Genomic DNA, 21,496 nt, shown 5'->3' with positions numbered 1-21,496 from the left:
AAATCACGTGAACCTAAGATTTTTATCGATAAAACTATATTTTTACAGACATATTCGATATTCTGATGATTATGCTATAAATTCAATAACAGTTTATATATATATTTAAAAAAAATCATGGCAATTCAGTACATTTTAAGACCGTCTCTCGAAAATCAGGACAAATCCTGATTTATCAGGACACCTGGCAACTCTGTTAGAAACACTTTTTTCTAATCGTTTCTAACCACCTTGATTTTTCTATTTTTCGGCTCTGCCAGAGATGCCAGGAGATTTCGCGAAGATAAATTGAAGGATGTCAACGAGAGTTTATTAAACCTTTTATAATATTGTTATAAACACTTATCTATAATTCATTATTTTCTTTATTCACTGCTTATAAAAAAAATTGCTTATTTATCATAAATTAAAACCAAAATAATAATTGGACCCACTTTGAATTTTTTAAGCATGCAATAAACACATTTTCAGATTTGAGAACAACATGCAAATTGGGAAATCAGTAAAGCTGGCAATCAGAAAGGTGCGCTGAAAATCTGGACACGATCAATCACCGTTCTTAATTTTTGGTTGCGTTTACTCAACTATTATTGGTTTACAAATGGTCGCAAACTCAATTAAAGGTATCACTTACCAATCATTCCGTTTTGTTTTGAATGAATTTTTAGTAATGAATTGGAAAGAGAGGCATCACCGTTCGTTTTAAGTATATTTTCAAATCTTTATTTCGTTGAAAAGATAAACGTGACTACAATTGCAAAAAAATCGATGATAACAAAACATATTTTAAATCAAATTGATTGCTTTCTTCAAACAGGAGGTCAAACTTCTCAAGTTTGGATATTCGTAATTTTCAGTGATGTTTACTTTTTCGATGAGATTGTTTATACAAAATTTTGTTGAGTTCAGTGCCAAGATATTTTGTTATCATTTAAAAACTATTTTAAATTGGTTGGTTTTGTTACCAATTCTTACCAAAGAAAATAGTAAAAAGAAGAAAAATGTAGGTATTTTAATAGAAATTTTGATTTTCGAGTATGATTTTTTTAAATAATGAAGCGGAATGACCGGCTATACATCAAATTTTATTTTCAGATTTATGCTTCATAGGACATCAGTAACCCGGATTCTGAGAAGATATTGGTTCACATTGCCGCTTTAACAAGGGTTTGAAAAAAATGCACAACGATGATTGTCGAAGAGGGAAATGAGGTAAGTGTCATCGATCGAGACTAAGTAGATCAGTAAAGAATTGTAATCGTATTTATAGAGAACCTCAAGTGAGTTGATAAAAAATATTCAATAATTATTTCGGACACGAATGCCAAAAGTTGGTAAAATGTCCTAAATTAAATTAATAATAATAATAATTCAATAATTTTTGTTGCATACCTAATATTTTAGTGTCTCTCAAGATGTGTTTGTCTTTTATTCAACATTAAAAGTTTGTTTTTAAATACCGTATCATGCTTATACTTATTTCCTAGTGTTCCCTACTGAATTCACTCACAGATTTGAAATTGTGTTCAATTTATAATTAAATTCATTTTATAGATGCAACAAATTGTGGACGATTCTCTAGATATCGAACTGACCGCCGGAGAACAACTCACAGGAACGATGCTGAAACCACGGTAAGATAACAATTTTTTCATCAAGACGCTCACGTTTCAGTATAGTGTTATTTTTCTTTTAGACTGCCTGCAGAATCGAATGATGAGGACATCACATCACCATTAGTTTTAGAAGAAGTTATTCTAAACTGTTTGTTTATAGCCAGCTTTCCGATTGAGCTCGGAGGTGTTATTTTAAGATCCGGATATGAAGCAAATCGTCAAGCTACCATGAATTTTTCATGTTGCAGAAGAAAACGGATTTTGCAGAAAGAAATGTTTTCTGCGAAACGAAGTTTTTTAGGCTTAGTGATGCTGCTGGCTGCATCAGGCCGCGGTTACCAATAATTGAATTTGGTCGGGAGTTTGCTTGCGTTCTCGTTTCGGTGTTCAATAGTTTGATGAAAGCAGTTTTCATGGATGCATGGATTTTAATATGTAAATTGATATAAGTAAAGAAAAAGATTCTCTTAGCCACAGGTTAATGGAAAAATCAGTATTAGGCTCAAGTTGCTGTGTTTTGTGTTTGAGTGAGAGTTTTGCACCTTTTTTGCTTTCGTGAAGGCATTTTATGGTTAATAAAGCTCTTAAAATTGACAAATACTAATGTTTTTTTAATTTAATGAGAATTCTAATTCCCCCAAACATTTTGTTGTACATGTAAAGCTACTGTAAACAATATTGTTGGACTCAAACGAAAATTTACATGCGATGACAAGGGTAGAAAGTTATTGGGTTTTTGCGTGTGGTAATACTGCTGATTTGAAGGTAATTTACATGAAATGAACTGTTTCATCACTCGTAAATACCCGACTCCCTTCTACCCATGTTATTGCATGTAAATCTACGTGTATTTTTGTGGAGCTTGTGGCATCTTTGTGGGGTTCGACATGTAAATCTACTATAAATAATAACATTGGACCCGAATGAAAAATTACATGTAATAACATGGGTAGTAGGAAGGCCAGTTTTTAGTGTGACAATACTGCTTATGGAAAGAAAATTTACAAGGATTCAAATGTATTATCACACGTAAGTGCCCGATTCCCTTCTACCCATGCTATAACACGTAAATCTACGCGGATTTTTCTAAGTGTGCATAGTTCTTTCGAACTAAATAAAAATCTGAAATGGCAACGAACGCCCAAAGGGATTGAAGAAGCAAGAAAAGTATCGTTGCTTTCAAAAGTACTTCCTGTGATACCAGAAAACAGGAAGCAATTTTATGTTAACTTGCCGACAAAAAAGGATCATGATTTATAAGTTTTCATTTTTTTTTCAAGTTTTTTTTTCAACTGCTTTTGTTTCAGCTTGTTTTAATTAGAGTACTTTTTTCATTTAAAAAAATAATAAACGGCAAAGATCGATATTCTATCATGTGTTTCATTTTACATCACAAATCAAACAAACTAAAATGAACCCCGCCCCCATTTACATCCTTGTGACCTTCAATCAGAGAAAATCAAAATTAAAATGACAGTACAATGTGTCACTTAAGCGAGTTTTGAAGAGTTTTGTGTTTGTTGAGTGGGTTTTTAAGAGTTTTTCTTAGTGGGACATTCTTGCGTACACACAAAACTTTCGGGGCTCCACTTAGCAAATTTTCGCTGTTACTTTCCGTTAGCAAAAATATTTTTTTACTGTTGAGTTAGCAAAAAGCTTAATTTACTTGATTTTAGCAATTAGAAATTTCATTTTGCTTGACTTTATCAAACAGGTTTTTTAGCCGCTTTGTGCACAGACAACAGCCGCCGCGGGTTTTAAGAAAAATAACAAACAGACATGATTGTGCGCGGTTCCGAAAGTTCGATGCTAGTGGTTCTAGTGGTGGCTAAGTCAACAACAAAATACTAACCAAATCGACACCGGATGCGTACAGGTAAGGGTGAATTATAAATTGTACAAATTTTCCGATTTTTAAATCCAAAATTGTTTGTTTTTCTTTCAGGTTACAACTGCAACACAAAACCCCCATCAGACCAGAAATAAAGGGGACCACAGCTGGAATTTCAACGAGCTGCATCCGGCACACACTCTGGTGCATTCGTCGATGAAGATGGCTTGAAGTTTCGCCCGCTGGAACCGGAATTTCCGTTGATCGAACGTGAAATTAAATTAAAAAAAAAAATTTGAAAATAAATTGAAGGTGAAGTAAATTTGTGAATTCTATTTCATAATCAAACGATTCTCCCTGATTCTCCAGAGAAAAAACAATAAATTTTGAAATTTCAAATCCGGGCGATCTTTTCTTCCGGTTTTTGCTAAAAAATTGAGTAAAAATTGCGGCGGCTATCTTTTTTTCTCGTTTGCTAAAATTATAGTTAAAAAATATTGCTGATTTTATTGCTAAGTTTCTAGCTGGTCAAATTTGAGCAAATTTTTGCTAAATTCTGGCCTCGAAAATTTTGTGTGTAGAAACATCAACATAGAGACAACCACCTAGATGAAAATTTCGTAGATGTTCAGAACAAAGTATACTTTTTTGTGTTTGTATTCAAAAATCGATGAGGATTTCATTTTTATAATTGTTTGTAACCGCGAAAAAATATTATTCTTTATTTCATAAAAAAATTTGATAATTGAAAACATTTATTGAAGCGTATTGTTATGTTAATTTTGTTTTGAAGAAAAATTATAATAGTGTTGAATAAGAAGTCATGGACGTTTCCGATAAAAAAGGAAATCAAATTTCGTGACGTCACAACGCATTCTGTACCCGGGTGCAACTCACAACCTTCTGAACCGATCTTCATTCTGAAAAAGCATTGAATTTGTCTCAAAAAGTTTGAAGAGATCTCCAATTTTCGACAGTATGTGACGTTTAAAGGAATCATGAAATGAAAAATAGTAGAATTTTCGTAACGTCACAACGCTTTAAAATAGATACCTTTATTACCAATTCTAGAGCGTGAAGTTGCTGTGCTAATTTTTAATCTAATATCATGCTTAAAATATGGCTTTTTTACAATCATTTTTTTTTGGCTAATTTGTTGACAAAGTTATGTTTCAAATAAAAATTATTGTTAATATCAGTTTATTTTCGTACTAAAAATATTAAATTTCCACGTCAACATACTCAATTCCGAAAAAAGGTAACTGAAATTCTTTTGATGGAAAATTAAGCTGAAGAAATAAACTTTCAAATGCTGGGCAAATTATTTTTGAATAATGAAAAATGGAAATCGGTTCTCTAGTTGAGGGGCGCTTGGAATGAGTCTAATATAAGAGTTGCCTACATTGCCGAACCTCAAACCGTGCGGGCTTAAAGCGCCTTTTTGTGTTTTAAGCAAAATTTCAGTTTCTCTGGTAATATTATAGTATAATTAAATTAAAAATGCTTGAAACTGCTAACTTGCATACGACAAAGCTGTAAGCTGTTTATAAAAATCTATGTCTTTTATAATTTTATGGAATAAAACGAAGGCTAGGGCACTGACCATGACCATACTGACTGGACATTTCATTTCGTTTGTTGGATAATTTTTCGATCGATCGATTTGAAGAAATTTTATCCCAGTTAAAAAGTGCCATCCAAATTTAAAAATAGACAATTCCTACTTTAAAATCGGGCTAAACAGGTACATTTTTCCTACAGGACGTTGTATCGGAAAAATGGTAGGTTCGCCACCTACCTTCGGTATTGCGAACCTGCAAAATTTGCCAAAAAAATATTAGCCAGAAAATGGTCGAATTTTTGTTCTAAGTTTTCTTTCAGTGGGATCAGTGGCTAGGGTTTCCGTATAAAATATCAGTTCATCTCTGAGAAAGACTTAACAAAATCTTCAATTTTCTCTCAAGGGTTATAAATTCAATTATCAAAATTCAGAATATTACATCAAAAGGTATAAAACTTAGTATGATTTTTTTTACATTTTTTGAGTTTCTTTAAATTTTTAGTTTATTTGTCTTTAAAAGTTATGTAAATTGTCTTAAAATTCACTTGTAAGAGAAAATTCTAATTGATTCTAAATTTGATATTAAAGGGTGATACGGTCAAAATTTGGTTAAGGGAAAACGCGTGTAAATCGGTGAAATCGTTTATTTAAAAAAATCATATTAAATTTCTTTTTCAAGTTTAATTAGTATAAAATTCAGGAAAATTATTCAGTAAGGCTTCCGCTTTTCCAAATCCGAATTGCCGGGCCTTACGCTTAACCCCTGCCATCAGATTTTGTACAGCCACCTTGTCCACCTTCTTCGCCGCAGAAAGCCAGTTTACCTTGAACTGCTGCTCGTTCTTAGCAGTTTTTTCGGTCTTCTTTAGGTTCCGCTTGACAATAGCCCAGTATTTAATTGGGCGGAGCTTTGGCGTGTTGGGAGGGTTCTTGTCCTTGGGAACCACCTGCACGTTGTTGGCGGCGTACCACTCCATGGCCTTTTTACCGAAAGGCAGCAGCCGTTTATTCAAACACTCTTTCACGTAAATTTCTGCGTTGACAGTCCCGAAAGCTATGAAAATGCTGCTTTTCAAGCCACAGGTACAGATGGCTTGCCAGATATTTCTTCGCGAACTTTGACAGTTTCATGTGCTTGAAAATATCTGCTACCTTTCCCCTTCCTTTTGCCGTATAAAACTCCTGTCCCGGAAGCTGCTTGTAGTCGGCTTTAACGTAGGTTTCGTCGTCCATTAACACGCAGTCAAACTTCGTTAGCATCGTCGAATACAGCCTCCGGGATCGCGCTTTGGCCGTCGTATTTTGTTTATCATCCGGCTCGTTTTTTGGCTCGATGCACGGTTGTAGACGATACACCCAGCTTATTTGCGGCATCTCGGAGAGAGGTTAGGGTTTCGCTTGAAACTACCGGCAACTCTCTTTGTCGTCTCAGCGGCTTCCGGTTTTCGATTTCCCCCCGATCTAGACTTCCTGGCTGTCGACAAACGTTCCCTGAACGAGATGCGCGAGCAAAATTTGGATACGCTGCTCTTCTTCCTTGGACGGCATTTTGACAACTGAAGAGTGAACTCCAAAATCAAAATAGGAGCAACATTCTACACACACACACCTTCAAAATGAGGGGTGTTCAGGTTTTTTAAATGCAATATTGAAAGAAATACGTCAAGTTGATATCGACAAAATTTTGACCGTATCACCCTTTGTTTGAGCCACCGCAAGGATTGAAAACTGGAGTTATGTCTGTTTTACCCTCAAGTTCCCAACATTTTTCAAATAGTTCAGAAAAAAACATGTTCGGACTTTTTCAACCAAATGGGAAGTATCTGTGTGATTTTTTTCGAGGAATTCAAAGAAGCCTTTTTGAGTCACCGCCCGCATTGGAAACAGCAGTTATGGCTGTTTTACCCTCATTTCCCTAAAATTTTTGAATAGTCAGAAAAAGCATATTTGGACTTGAAATTTTTGAACCAAATGTGACTCATCTTATGCTTATTTTTTCGAGGAATCAAATGAAAGCTGTTTTAGCCTCCGAGCCTCCACACGCTCCGGAAAATGGAGTTATGACTGTTTTCACCCTCAATTCCTCTTCATTTTTCAATTATTTCAGAAAAAAGCGTGTTCGGACTTGAAAATTTTAAACAACGTGTAACATATAGTATGTGATTTTTTCCGAGGAATTCAACGAAGCCTATTGTGCAACCGCAAGGATTGAAAACTGGAGTTATGTCTGTTTTACCCTCAAGTTACCAACATTTTTTAAATAGTTCAGAAAAAGCATGTTCGGACTTGGAATTTTTTAACCAAATGGATCGTATCTTGTTTGATTTTTTTTCGAGGAATGAAGCCTTTTTGAGTCATCACCCGCATTGGAAACAGGAGTTATGGCTGTTTTACCCTCAATTTTCTTAAATTTTGAAATAGTCAGAAAAAGCATATTTGGACTTGAAAATTTCGAACCAAATGTGACTCATTTACGCGATTTTTTTTCGAGGAATCCAACGAAGCCTATTTGTGCCACCGCACGCTTCAGAAAATGGAGTTATGGCTGTTTTTACCCTCAATTTTTCAATTATTTCAGAAAAAAAGCAAGTGTTAAATTTCTGGTTAATAGCCTCTGTAATTTCTCGTTGTCAAATAAAGTAAAAATGAAGTGAAGGGAGGACGCCTCAGTCTCTATTTCTTGTATACCGATGGAAATAAAATATAATTGAAGGCAGAGGTATTGGTACTCTGTTTATTAAAACTTTATTTCTGCAGGCATATGACACCTGATATGAAAGTTAGAGTAATGTATTATTCACACCTTTTTACGAGAAGATACTACTTGTTGTAAATCTTACAAGTTGAAGCACCGTATGAGCAAATTCCTTGAATTTCGCCAGTCATCAGCAGCCAGTAGTGTTATCGTCAGCCACGATCGACTAAACACGCATATTAGAGCAACACATTGACGCCGCCACTAACCAGATACACGACCATCTTCACTGGAAGTTCATGTCTTGTCTAAGTTTGGCCGATGGCTTGGAAGAAATTCCGCCGCATTCGCCAAAGATCGCGTGGGATGTTCCGATGAGTTGCATCTCAGCTGCAGTTGTTGTTCCTCTTCTTAACACACACCTCGGCTAGGCAGCCTGCTTTCAAAATTAAGTTACAGGCTTGTCCGGAAGGCATTTCTGTAGCATAAGGCAGCAGAGCAGAAAGCCCCCATCCATTAGCTATTGTGGGGGATCGCACCTCTCTAAGCAGCAGCGCAAGATGCACTTTTTGTTCGCCACGCTTGATCGTCTAACCGGATTGGTTTTTCAGAAGGAAGCGGCGTGGCACGCGTCAGAGGATGCGGCAGTAGCGAAACGCAACAAACTACAACTACCTACCTACCCACCTCACAGATTGGAATATCTCAAATTTGTTTTGCAACTACAACCACCGGCCGACATTACAAGCGAGGGTTGTCTTCTTTCTGGGCCAGCCAGCAGGCAGCAGTGGATTATGAGCTTGTAAACAGGCTCTAGTAGGAAAATAAGTAACTTGTTTTCGAGCAGCTCATAAACTACTGGATGATAGACTCTTTGCTTCAATCCAAGGCCACAGAGAAGGAAGCTAGCGATGTGATGATTGCGGTTTTGGGGAGAATACTTTCGAGACAGGGGCCCAACCCTAATGGAACAAGACATTTGAACAAGTTAGGTATGCTGGTAATTTTTGCAGTAACAGGTTACTTTTGCATGTAATGATTTCATTGAACCATAATGTGGTCGGAAAAATGCAGAAACAAGCAAATTTTAACCTCAATTATCATTTACACATCCGAGAAAACTTGTTAAGCATCATGGTAACGAACGGGACCTGCTTCCGGTTACTTAACGTTAAGCTATTGGATTTCCGATTCAGAATTTGTTTTAACGCCGTCCACGAGCGGTACAAAATATATAACTTTAGAAATACTGTAACATAACTAAAATATCATTTTTAGGTAATATTCCTCTAAAATCTATTTTTAACGTTATTTAAAGTCGAAGAAAAAACGAAAAAACAGGGTTAAAATAATACTGTAATTTACCCGTTAAATTGTTGATACAGCACTTTGGGCAGTGGAAAGGAGAGACTTTATTACTCATGAGAAAATTTGGGAAAAATTGAATCTCAAAAGCCAAGAACACACGCCTGTCAAACTCACAGGCCTAGGGGAAAAAGTTCCTAAATGCGCCTACAGCCGTTTGGCGAAACGGCTGTTAAAACATCATATCATATCATTGCATTTTGAAGATAATACGCTTTGAACGCAAGGCACGAAAGAATTTTTAGAATCGTGATCGTGTCTATTGGAGGGCGACGCTTATCAAGTGACGATTCACTGAGGCCTGCACTGGAGGGAATAAATAGAAATACACGCACATCCATTCTTCGCTTGCTAGCAAGATATATTGATTTTTTGGTGAATTGTTCAGACGTAGTGGTTATTTATGATGGATTTAAATCGTGGTGTCACAACGTGCCATTTTCCTTGTGTTTTCTATAAATTTTTCAATTAAAAAGATTGTTACGATAAAAAGCGAAAAGTGACGATCTTTTTTAATAATGTGATTTAGTGTTTTTGATGGCATGTTGGTTTGAATTGGTTCTCTATAAATTTCATAGAACCTGCAATTTTTTTTTATTAATTGAAAGACATTAAAAGAAAAATAACATAACATCAAAATTAACTAACAAATAGGTAGCGAGTAAAAAAAAAACCGAGTAATATAGTTTCGTATGGCTGTGGCTGTGATGAATTTTTAATGTAATATTTCTTACGTAAGATTTTTGGAAACTCCCTCTAACCACTAGTAAGAGATCTTAAGCAAATGTGAAACTCCCCCCCCCCCCCCCATGTGCTTACGTAATTAGTGAACAGCCCCTAATATTATTGGTTGACCGCCTCTGCAGCATTCTCGATATCATTCCCGCATTACCAGATAGGAAGCCATTCAGACCCAGAAAGATTGATGCTTGATAAACAAAATGCCGAAGGATGGCAGATTTAGATGTCAATTACGAGTTTAGATTCTAGATGTATTCAAAATTCACATTGTAACTTCCAACATTTTGTCTATTTTTTTTTCTGTTGGAGCTTCTCGTAAAAGAATTCTCACTGGGAACGTTTGTTTCAAAAGTTAGCCCACATATTTTAGCAACATTGAAAAATAATCTGAAACAGAAAAAAAACACAACATCAATTAAGGTCCACTTTCAAATTCCGCAAGTTGGACGGACATCGCAACAGAGAGCGCCTCGGGTTCGAAGTTGGAATCAATAAACGAATAGGTAATCGAAAGCCAGAAGAAGTCACGCATCAACAATTCCGCAACGTTTTGTTCGGCTCAAATCGATCGTTAAATGGATCTTTCAAAGGAAAACCACACACGTCCGTTTCGATCGTTTCTGTTTAAACTAACGCGTGTTCATGGTAACTTTAGATTTTTTTAAGTCGTTTGTTTCTTCTTTGTTGCTGACTTAGAACTTGAATCGAACGACTGACATTCAAGGTTGCAGTTAACAGTCAGTGGCATTTAGTCTCACTTTTCCATTAATTCTGGGCAGCTCAAAGTTATAACTTATCGAGGAAACAAAAGGGTTAAATCAATAAAATTAAGGCACCAAACTACTATCCTACTTTCCAGTTGTTGTTTGATAGGAAATGTCCTAGCCTGCACCAAAAACAGCAAACTTGCATGTCCATTTTTCCAAGTTCGCTTTCGAAGTTTTCCCGAAGAGAGCGCGCCTTGTCTAGACGGCGAAAAATTTACGGCCCTCCTTCATTTCGGTGTTATGAATGATGTTTTTTTTTTTGATTTTTGCTACTCTGTTGTTACATACTTTTATTGTTGCATGTGTAACACACGAAAGCTGACTGTTTGCTCACCATCATCAGCGGAAATCCAAATGGTACCCGGGTGGCATTTGTTACACTTTCTGCTGGTGCGGCGACTCGCTTCAGTTTTTTGGGTTCACTTTTGTTCGTGGGGCGAGCTTTTGGTGCATTGCCGGACTACAGTGATAACTCGATTGGTGAGTTGGAACAAAGTTTAGAGTCAAATTTGTTGAGTGAATTTCTCTTCTAATACTATGGCCAGCCAATTCATTATGCATATTATTATCTCTTTATGCATCTTATTTAGTATGATTCAAATTTTGCAGATATTTTTCAACATAACAACACGTTTTGGAATATCTTAGCCCATTTGGAGATGATAGCTTTCTCATCTGTCTAGCAGTTTAAGATTTCCTGTCCTGTGCAAATATGTTCTGACGAAATCTCCTTATAAGGACTGTATCGAAACCTCTTTAGCAACATATTTTTGTGAATAAAAATGAAGTAAGTTTGTTATTTTAACTTTTCCTATTCAGTTTATTGGAGATCAGTATGATTAGAAACAATATCATGGATAACATAAGTCAAAAAATTATGTTCTAAAGAATGATCGCACTTTTGATGAAATGCCTTCCATCAGGTTCTGCACAGCTTTCATGCATTTCCTGGATGATGCCTTCTAATTTTTCTCGAATTCTTCCATGATTTTAGAAACTGTCCCCACCTTCCTAAAGATCTTCTCCACAATCGCCCAGTATCGTTCAATAGGTCGCAGATCTGGACAATTTGGTGGATTGATGTTTTTCTCGACGAATTGGATGTTATTGTCTGAAAGTCACTGCAGTACAGGCTTGGCGTAATGTGCAGATGCCAAAACCGCTGAGAAGACTGAGGGATACTGATGCTTTTTAAAGAGGGGCAGCGTTCTTTTTTTTCAAACATTCATCTTTGTAAAGATGAAAAAGCTAATCCGATTTAATTGATTGCCAAACACTTTTTAAGCATGTGAACAAACTTTTGTTTGCATGTACCCAGGGAAAAGTTCACCCATTTTTGAGTAAACTAGTTTTAAAAGTTGTTAATGACTTTTCGATACAGTTCTCCAGTTCTTATCTTGTATGGAATTGGGAGATGCCGCTAGACTAGAGACGAGCAACCTTTTGAACCCACGGGCCAATTTGAAATTATTTTTTTACGGCGGGCCGCTCTTAAAATGAAGTTTATTAATAGCTAGAAGAGCTTAACCTATGAACAACTTTAGACAAAACTAAATCTGAAAATGAAAAGATAAAACAATAAGGTTTACGAAAACCTAAATTTTACATAGATTTTTATGCAAGGTGGACACCAGCCAAAATTGAATAGTTACAACACTTGATATATCTTGATCATTTCATATTAATCTTAATTTTCAAATTTCGGAACATTTGTTCTTCCAAATAAAGATATCATTTGCTTCCCTTTGATATTAAAAACGGAAATTTTTTAAGGCCTGTATATGGTTCATAAAAAAAAATTTGAACAATTTTTTGACAAAAATCTTTGTTTTGTCATACTGTTGTAACTATATTTTGTCATCACTTTCATTGAAAAGTTTTCTGTAACGATATCACAGCGATAGCTTATAGTGAGAATTATATATTTCAGAAAAATCACTGTCTTCTCAGCCTTGGACGTTGAATCTTTATTGAACATTAATTCCCTTTTTGTGTAGGTATTTCCGAGAAGTTCTTCCACAATATTTTTTTTTCTCGACGTCCGATCTTTTTACATACAAACGGTGAAAGAACGTTGTTTTTTAATTAAAATTTTTTGTAAAAGATCAGCAAGGATGTCAGAATCATAGAAAAATCCATAATTTCTAAATCTTTGAGCGGATTTCGTCAAGTTACAGTTAGCATTCTAGCCTATAATCTTTTTTTTTACAGATTTCGGGGTTTTTTTTCAATACAATTTAAAAACTTGGGATAGGAGCTAAATCATTAAATTCTTATGATTTTGGTAATGTGGATTGCTTAGTTTCAAATAAAATAACTAAATAGATCGAATTTTGGCAAGATAATTTTTATAATTATTTTTTTAAAACACGATCACAAAAATGATCACAGACGTTTTCGGTAGAACAACAGAATTACAGATTTGTTTTCTCAAGAACCCAGAATTTTTTTATGCTGGGCCATGCCGATAAGAAATCTAAAATTGTTCACCCAGACTATATTATTAAACTTTTCTTATTACCGTCATTATTCAAGAACAATAACAACTCACTTGTTTATTTTTTTTTACCAGTATTTGAGTGCTAAGTGAACAAATCTTGCTACAAAATTTGTTAAAAAACTCAATTTATCATAAAACGAATATCTCTTGAACATTTCTATCTTGCAACTTTATGATTGCTTAGAATGAAAAAAATAATGACTTATCCAACATATTTAAAGATGCCTATGAGCATCTGTAGTCTTTCGAATTTTCGTTTGCTATTCCAACTTGCTTTTTGAGATTTTGATTTTTTAAGTGGTAGTTTCCTTTTATATTACGCAAGTATAAATCAAGGCCGTGCGAACGGGGGGGGTTTTTGGGGTTTAACCCCCCCCCATGGAGATTTTTTCTAAGTAAAATTTTCAGCACAAGAAATGAATTTACCGAGAAATCACTTGATCCCAAAAGGTGTTTAAAAATAAGTGTTGACAAACATGTCAGAAATTCGGCTCGCTTCCGGCGGAATTTCGTCTTAAATCACTCTCTAGGCCTAAGACATTTCATTTTACGGCTCTATATGACGTTCACGAATTGAAGCCAATCAATTCTAGATTTCGATTAGCACTTCGGATAAAACCTTTTGTATTGAAAGTCAATTCTTGACACACAAAACCCTTAGCTCGTGTTCAAAATGGGTTTTCACTAAGAAGTGTTATAAAACAAGTTCAAAATTTGAAACCAATCATTTGAATTTCGAAATTCAATCATAGAATACTAATTTTACACATCACAAGTTTGTAGCCACTTACGATAGTCAACAGATTTAGATAAATAAAAACAAAATCCTAGTATCGATGACTTTATAACTAGCCACTTTGATTGTAAAAAAAGGTGAATATCATTCCAAATTTTATGCTGATATGAAATATTCCTCAAGAAACCAATTCCAGCCTCAATTGGTTTTTGTGTTTCTCATTCTTTTGAATGCTTAACACCATCTCCAAAAATTTTTTAAAAAAATTTTCAAGACCTCAATTTTTACATATTTCCTAGTTGCAAAGAGTTCAAGAGAAGATTTTGATTAATTTGGATGCCCAAAATCAAATTTGCAATTAGGTTTTTGTCTAAGAGCTTTGTTTTTTAAAGCACTTTTGAAAATAGGTGAAAATTGTTGAGAATTTTTTTTTACTTCTTTGACAAAACTTTAAAACATAACAAAAGATTTAAAAAAGGCTTCATATCAATTATCCACTTTCCACTAGATCGCATTTAAATTTGGTTTCATCAAAAAATGTTATAGCAGTCTTCTACTTGTCCACTTTACTCCATTTAAATTAAATTTAAATTCAGATGTTTTTAAGCGAAAATCAAATGCAGGTTTCAGCAAATTGGTTAAGTGAAATAATACCATTTCTATTTTAAATTTCTTCACTTTAGTCGGATATGCGTGTAATGATTTATTCCAAGTTTATAAAAACTGAAGAACTTAACTTATTTCAATCATGCATCATCATCACCATCATCATTATTATTCCTAAATTAATTAAAATATCATTAAATATAACAATTAAGGAATCAGTTTTATTTTTTCAATTTCATGAAGATTTGTTAGAGCATTAGTTATCTATGATTGATTCCACTTACAACTGATTCATTTTTAAACTTATAAACTCCATATCATCAATACTAGAAACGTACCTATTTTAATGTCCTAATTTGTTTTAATATTCAAATACAGTTAACGAATTTTATAGTTTTTTATTTTTAATTTTCACATGAATTTACCGATTTTTATTGTGAAACATTTCGAAATTATTCGAAGTAGAAACTTTGAAGCAAAATTTTATTGCACAACATTTATTAAATAAATATTTGCTTTTAACTTTCAATATTAACAACAACACTTGAAACTTATTTTTGTCTACAAGTTTCTTATTGATCATTCAAGAAATCACCCATTTCCCATACTTTGGCAATAGAAGCTTTCAATTATGTACTGAACATGTATTTTTTTATCAATATGGGGAGTAGTTATTGTGAACTTTATAAATGAACTATTTCAGTCTTTTTGGATGATAACTGGACGAAATAAAAAATGATTTTATTTATGATTTTAATCACTGGTACTTTTGAAGTAAAATTGATATTCTTCTTTTTATCAAAATTGATTTAATCATCAAGTAGGTACATATGTGTTTCGAATAAATTCTTTCAAGTTCAAAATGGATTTTTTCTTAAGCAAGATTTCACAATTCAAATATTTCTAATACAGCGAAATTTTTCAATGAAGCCTTCCATTGAAAAAGAAAAACAGGAATGTAAATTTCGACGATTAATAAACAACAATGATTATAGTTTTGCTGAACAATTCCAAATCATGATTATTTTCTTCCCTGGTCTGAAATTATATGAATTTTATTTCTATTATTCTTATTTCTGAAGCATTAAACTCTGGTTTCATTCAAAATTTTAAATCGCATTCGTTTTCTGTGTTTTCTGAAAAATTGATGTTAGATTTGTAAACTTGACTGCTTAGTATTTATTTTTAAGCAAATGTCTAGCTCAAAATAAGGAAGATCATTTAAAATAATTTATTGATGACTTGCCGCAAAAAGCAATCATTCAAAACTTTGGAAATCTTGATTTTGAATTTTGAATTTTGAAAACCCCCCCCATGAGCGGGTCCTTCGCACGGGCCTGGTATAAATAATATTATACTTCTGTTTTTAAAAGAACACAATAAATGTTCAAAATGCAAAAAAAGTTAAAAATATGAATGATTGAGGGGCAAACGCAGCTCCTAACAATTAAAGTGCATATTTGTTCAAATCACTGACTCCGCCCCTTTTTTGACTTAGTACCTATATCCTATATGTACTATAATTTCAATTAATAAACTAATTAACAATCTATCTTAGCTTAGCTTAGCTTAGCTTGATTGACTACTCACATCCACCTTTAATCATTGAACCCGAAATGCTTCATCAATAATTTTTGAATCGAATTTTCTCTGATAATAAACTAATTAACAATCTATCGTAGAAAAAGTGAAATTCAAAAAGCAGGAAAAAATCAATCTCAGAGAAGCTTTGGGGGCCGCACAAGTAGGAAGAAATTCTAAACAATTTTACATAAAAGGTTTCCGTCACCGAATACAAAATCAATTTCAGTTACAATTTTTAAATTATCAAAACTGTATTTGACACATTATCTGTAAATTCCATCACACATTTTCAATGTTTTCCGATTAGGTTTTGGTGACTATACATATTATTGGTATGGAGCGCATTCAAGCGGACTCAAATTATTTTTAATGTTGAGGAGTTATGATAGCGCCTTAGAAAGATAGTAAGATCGTTTCCAAATCGTATTAAAATCGTAAAAAAAAACACCGAATCATGATTTAAATTATAATTTTACAACAATTTCACCCTTCGAAACTTCAATTCTATTTCAACAACTTCGTTCATCCATCAAAATTAAATAACATTAGCAAATTATGTAAAACTTACATAGTTTGCTCTGTAATTTTTGCCAATTCGAACCTCGCTGCAGCACTTTTTGACAAAAAACTGAGCAGTTTTTGAAAAGAGTTATAATCGTTTAAGATGAAAATTCATGCCGAAACCAAAACAAAATCAACAAAACTATTGTTTTATGTATAAGGTATACTCAGTGTGATGAAATTTGCAAACCTGTCCAATGAAAATTTTGCATAATTACTTAAAAAAACTTTGGATAATGATCTGGTCGGTGATTTTTTTTCTATTTTCCAGCCTTGTAGAAGACCGATTTTTTGTAGCAAAGTTTTTATTTTGAAAAGGTGCAGTGATTATAAAACAATCAAATTCGTATTCGTCCTGTTCAAATATGGCTTACACCTGTCAAATCGTGGTACTGGAGAAATTGGAAGAGTTGAATTAAGTTGAGGTTGAGATCCGTACATTGTAAAACCTTACATTACAAGTGATTTTACATTTTAACACCAGCGCTGCACACAGGAGTACGTAGAAGAAAAAGTTGGCCAAAAGTATTTTTTTAGTTTTAAAATCAATAAAAAAGTTTTTTTAGACTTATCAAACGTTTTTAAGATCATTTAATATTTTTTTTACCGTTTTCGTAATTTTTTATAAATTTCTATTAGAAATTTTCTAACATTTATATGACATGATAGATAATCCAGGTTAGAAAAGTTGTAAAATTCAAAATAATCCAGATTTTTTTTATTTGTTATTGAAAATTAAATAACATTTGAAAATATTCGAAAAAGTACATAAATTTTACTGAGCTTTAATTTAAAATTAACGAAGTCCTAGGTGATTTTTTTGTGGAAAAAATCTATCAATATTTTTAAACTTCAAACTTAAAAATATCAAAAATGCGCGAGTTTTTTCTTTTGCACATGATTAATGAAGTTATCAGTTTTCAAACGATATCAAACATTTTGCCGGGACTTGCTGGGAACATAAACAAAAACACTAATTTGTAAAAAAAATCAACGTTAAAAAAAATTAATAGCAACATTTTCAAAGCACTGCGTACTGTCTCTATAGTCATCGAATTTTGTCTATTATACTGAAAATTATTAAACATCCCTCCATTAAAGTTTTCCATTACAAATTTTCATTTTTAGTCACTTAAGAAAGTTTTATTCATTGATGTGACGTAGTCGCGCTGATTCATCGATTTGTAAAAAAATTCTATCTCATAAAAATACTAAAGTTTCGACAGCTGCAATAGCTTATAAACAAATCAGATGTCAAAAAACTGACCGGTACATGGTGCTAAATTTATTCAAGAATTAAATAAACATTGACATAAAAGTTACCAATGAAATTTAAATTTTGAGTTTTGGCCAGGTTTTTGGGTGAAATACTCCTGTGTGCGCTGGAAGAATATTGAAAAAGAGTATAGCATCCTCACCTTTTCAAGGGAAATAACATGTAAATGCATGCTAAATCCAGCGCCAGCGTCAGTTTTGTTTCGTTTTAACTTCTGTTAGATTCTCGTCCCGTTCTGCGTCGGCAACTGTTGGCAGTTTTTTATTCAATAGAATTGTGTTTGCTAATTAGAGGTAAACAATTTTGAAAATAAGTGACTTATAACATGTTAACACTGGTTTATGTCATTTGCAGGAAACCGAAGCTGAGAAATTAGATGCCTGGAAATTTAACAATCTTTGGAGCTCCCACTGTGCAACAGCATATTTTCTGCTGTCATTTCGCACTAGCCGTCGTTTTCATCGGTGGAATCAGCGAAAACAAAACAGTGTTCGGGAGTGTCTGAACCAAATGTTTTTTTTTCAATTCCATGTGTAAGTGTGTTTCAAGTGGAATAAAAAATTTTCTCTGCACAAAAAGTGTTTATTTTTTTTTTATTCCGTAACCATCCCCTGTCTAATAAGATTCATGGGATGAGATAGATCATGTAAACCTACATTCAATAACAGCATTGAATGCTGAAGAAAATTTACATGAAACAATCAGTATTATCGCATGCAAATGGCCGATTTCTTCTACCCATGTAGTTTCATGTAAATCTACGTTGATTTTTCTAAGTGTATATATGACCATGCGATTTGACAGTTCTGGGATGAATAAACCGAGGAGGCTCTAAACCCCTTGAAAAGATTGACGTAAATGCATAAGTTGGGAGGGGTAATTCATTTCCTATTGTGTAATATTTCTACTATTTCTCAAATGACTAAAATGACTTATTAAGATGAATCTATACTCGATGTGACCTAAGCAAATATTTTTAAAGCGTTTTCAAAAATCTGTTAATATTTGTTTTCTTCCAATACTAAAAAAAAATTGTTTGTTTTTTGGTCCACCAGCCAATCTCATTTCTGAAATTCTGATAAAAAGTTGGCCACCCATACTCTAGCTAGACATTATCGGACTAATTTTTATATTCTGATCTTGAATTTATTGCAGTATATACACTTTTTTTAGGTTCTGATTCACACAATGATACATTTCAAATGACGTATTTTTAGTTTGTGCTTTCGTTTTAAAATATAAGACTTTGATTCTGACTTGGAACTTCAAAATTATAAATGAAAAGCTTTTAGTTCTTAAAAAGGAATGTTTTTTTTGTTTTTGGATTTTTTTTATTATTTAACCCTTATCCGCTCTTGAGTGTCAATATTGGCAGCTTGTAACTTCATGCGGATGCATAAAAAAAATCTTCGGGGACCCTCAATGAATTCTTGGAATCTTTAATTTTGCATCATTAATTTTTTTATGGACGCACCCTGAGAGTCCAGAGAAAAAAAACTTCCTAATCAGACCTTGAGTGTCAATGTAACATTCCTCGTAATCTTACTGAAGTATAACTTTCAGACATTATTTATCTACATCACTTCAGTTTTCCGTTATTCATAATCTAAGAAAAAAAAATCTGAAAAAACATGCTTCGGAAAAAAGACTGTAGATCAGCTACGGAATGCTAAAAAATGGGATTTTGTAAAGAATCGCTTATTTTTGTGAAGAATAGTAGTGCTAATGTAATTACATCACTAGAATTGGTATAAAATCACCTTTCTGGTGAATATAAACTTATTGTGCAAAGTTGAATGTAAGTTTTAGAAAATCTGAGAAATTGAAAATTGACAAGAGTTTCGAAAAACCGCTGCCTTTGTAAATTCGTCAAAAACTCAGTGTTTCGTATTTTAACAATCTAAAACTTAACAATTCTTTTTCAAAAATTTATCTGGTGTGATTTAAAACAATGTTAACGGTTCATTGATAGAAAATACGGTTTCTACACGAATTTTTCACATTTTCTGTGGTCATGATCTTAAAAAATTTCAAAAAAAATATATAAAGCTTAGTTCTTTTAGAAATGGGACACTTTCTTTTGCTGAAATCTCATTTACTAATGATCGCTCATTCAAAACTTTGACAGCATTTTGTTGTCTGTTGAAAGTACTATCAGACCATTTTTTTAATTTTAGATTTATGCGTTTCTGAGATATTTACGATGCAAGAAAAAGGGAAAAAAATTACTTTGCACAGTTTCCTTTAAAATCCATCATTTTTAAATTGATAACTGAGAAAACCGTTGATTATTCAAAGAATTATTATGTAAACGTAGGGGAAAAGTATGCAAACTCTGTCAAAAATGTCCACTAAGTTCAAATCCAGCATTGGAAAGAAGCACATGATCGGAAATTACGGTTTAGGGTCATCAGGAAATTCAAGGTTCATACCAATTTTTTTTAATTTTTAATATGCGAAAAATAACGTGTAGATTGCTGAAATGTCAAAAAAAAAAATCTCCAATAACCCGAAAGTGTTGCCTAGTTATGAGTCATTCAAATCTAACATCAAACAACAAGTTTTTGCTCGTTCCACAGCTCGTAAGCTGAACAAACGGAATCGAGGCTATGAGACAGATGATTTCTGATGGACAACAAAAGTTGTGAAAAACCCTATTTCAAACAAATTCCAGCATTTGATAACATTTGATAACATGTCTGCTCGTGGTAAGGTCCTTAGTAGATTAAAGTTTGTATTTGCTGATTGTTTTGTATAAAATATAATGATTTGCCAAAATTCTGCTCCAGTGTAAAAGTTTAACAATTTTTAAAACGAAAGCTTTGGTTTTCGCAGTTTTTGAAAGCCAAAAAAGAGTAATCTTGTATACAGAATACAGAGTACGAGAATAAAATTTAAATTCAATGTATAAACACTTCGTTTCTGCAGCTACCGATTTGCAATTCTTTTTATAAAAAAAACACGTATTCGCCTCTAAATTTACGGAAATTTCGGTGGACACTTATGCACTTCCTTCCAACTTTCACTTTAAGCCATTTCTAGTTAATTCTCGACTGTTTTATGTACTGGAATTGAAAATTTTGTAAAATTTTCGCGGACCGCTAGAAAAACGCGTGCGATTAGCAAAAGTCATTGCCTACTCCTCTTCTGTATATCATTGGAAATTTTATGATCACATCTTAAAATGTTTATATTTAGTTAAAAATGATGATTAGTTAAAAATAATAATTTATTTTCAAGAAACATGAAGTTCAATTTTGAATTTTAAATCAAATTTTATACAAATTTACAACTAGAACTGCTCCAATAATATTCCCTCTTGAGAAAATTGCAAGCTTTCACAAAATGAATCAATCCCTGTAACGAAAGAAGAAAATTGGAACATATGCTCGTCGTTACACTGACTGCTAGGGCACGCGAATATATATTTTAAATCGGACAGGAAAACAGAAGAGCCAAGTGGAATATTAGACAGCAGACCTAACTTAACTGTGTTAGATAGAACGCGGACGGTCTATGAGGCTGGAGAAGGAGAGAGTTGTTTAATAGTAGGTATAAAACCTCCCTCGGTTCCCATCAGGATTATGGGTTAGATTCGGTTCCCTTCCTTTTGTAAGGAAACGGAAACAACAGAAGCTGATTTATGTCGCTACGAGG

At 33.4% G+C, this 21,496-nt stretch overlaps 3 protein-coding genes across 4 annotated transcripts in view; 2 read left to right on the top strand and 1 right to left on the bottom strand.

The window, feature by feature from the left end:
- LOC129755737 (3'-5' ssDNA/RNA exonuclease TatD-like) overlaps nt 1-21,496 on the top strand; it is a 64,395-nt gene that overhangs the window by 9,792 nt on the left and 33,107 nt on the right. The gene's annotated exons all lie outside the window — the stretch shown is intronic.
- The window catches only part of LOC129755736 (uncharacterized), a 52,995-nt gene that overhangs the window by 17,018 nt on the left and 14,481 nt on the right, over nt 1-21,496 (bottom strand). The gene's annotated exons all lie outside the window — the stretch shown is intronic.
- On the top strand, nt 274-2,183 carry LOC129755744 (uncharacterized). Of its 2 annotated transcripts, none has more exons than XM_055752372.1 (4): nt 274-623; nt 1,096-1,212; nt 1,555-1,634; nt 1,697-2,183. In XM_055752372.1, the coding sequence occupies exons 2-4, from the start codon at nt 1,189-1,191 to the stop codon at nt 1,959-1,961; spliced, it is 369 nt and encodes a 122-aa protein (XP_055608347.1). In that variant the 5' UTR covers nt 274-623; nt 1,096-1,188; the 3' UTR covers nt 1,962-2,183. The 2 variants fall into 2 exon arrangements, with proteins under 2 accessions (XP_055608347.1, XP_055608348.1); XM_055752373.1 differs by lacking the exon at nt 274-623 and adding an exon at nt 929-1,003.

Source organism: Uranotaenia lowii, chromosome 3 (assembly GCF_029784155.1).
Source record: "Uranotaenia lowii strain MFRU-FL chromosome 3, ASM2978415v1, whole genome shotgun sequence".
In the NCBI taxonomy this organism is placed as follows: Eukaryota; Metazoa; Arthropoda; class Insecta; order Diptera; family Culicidae; genus Uranotaenia; species Uranotaenia lowii.
The sequence above is the reverse complement of the archived record's forward strand: the minus strand, read 5'-3'. Positions and strand labels throughout refer to the sequence as shown.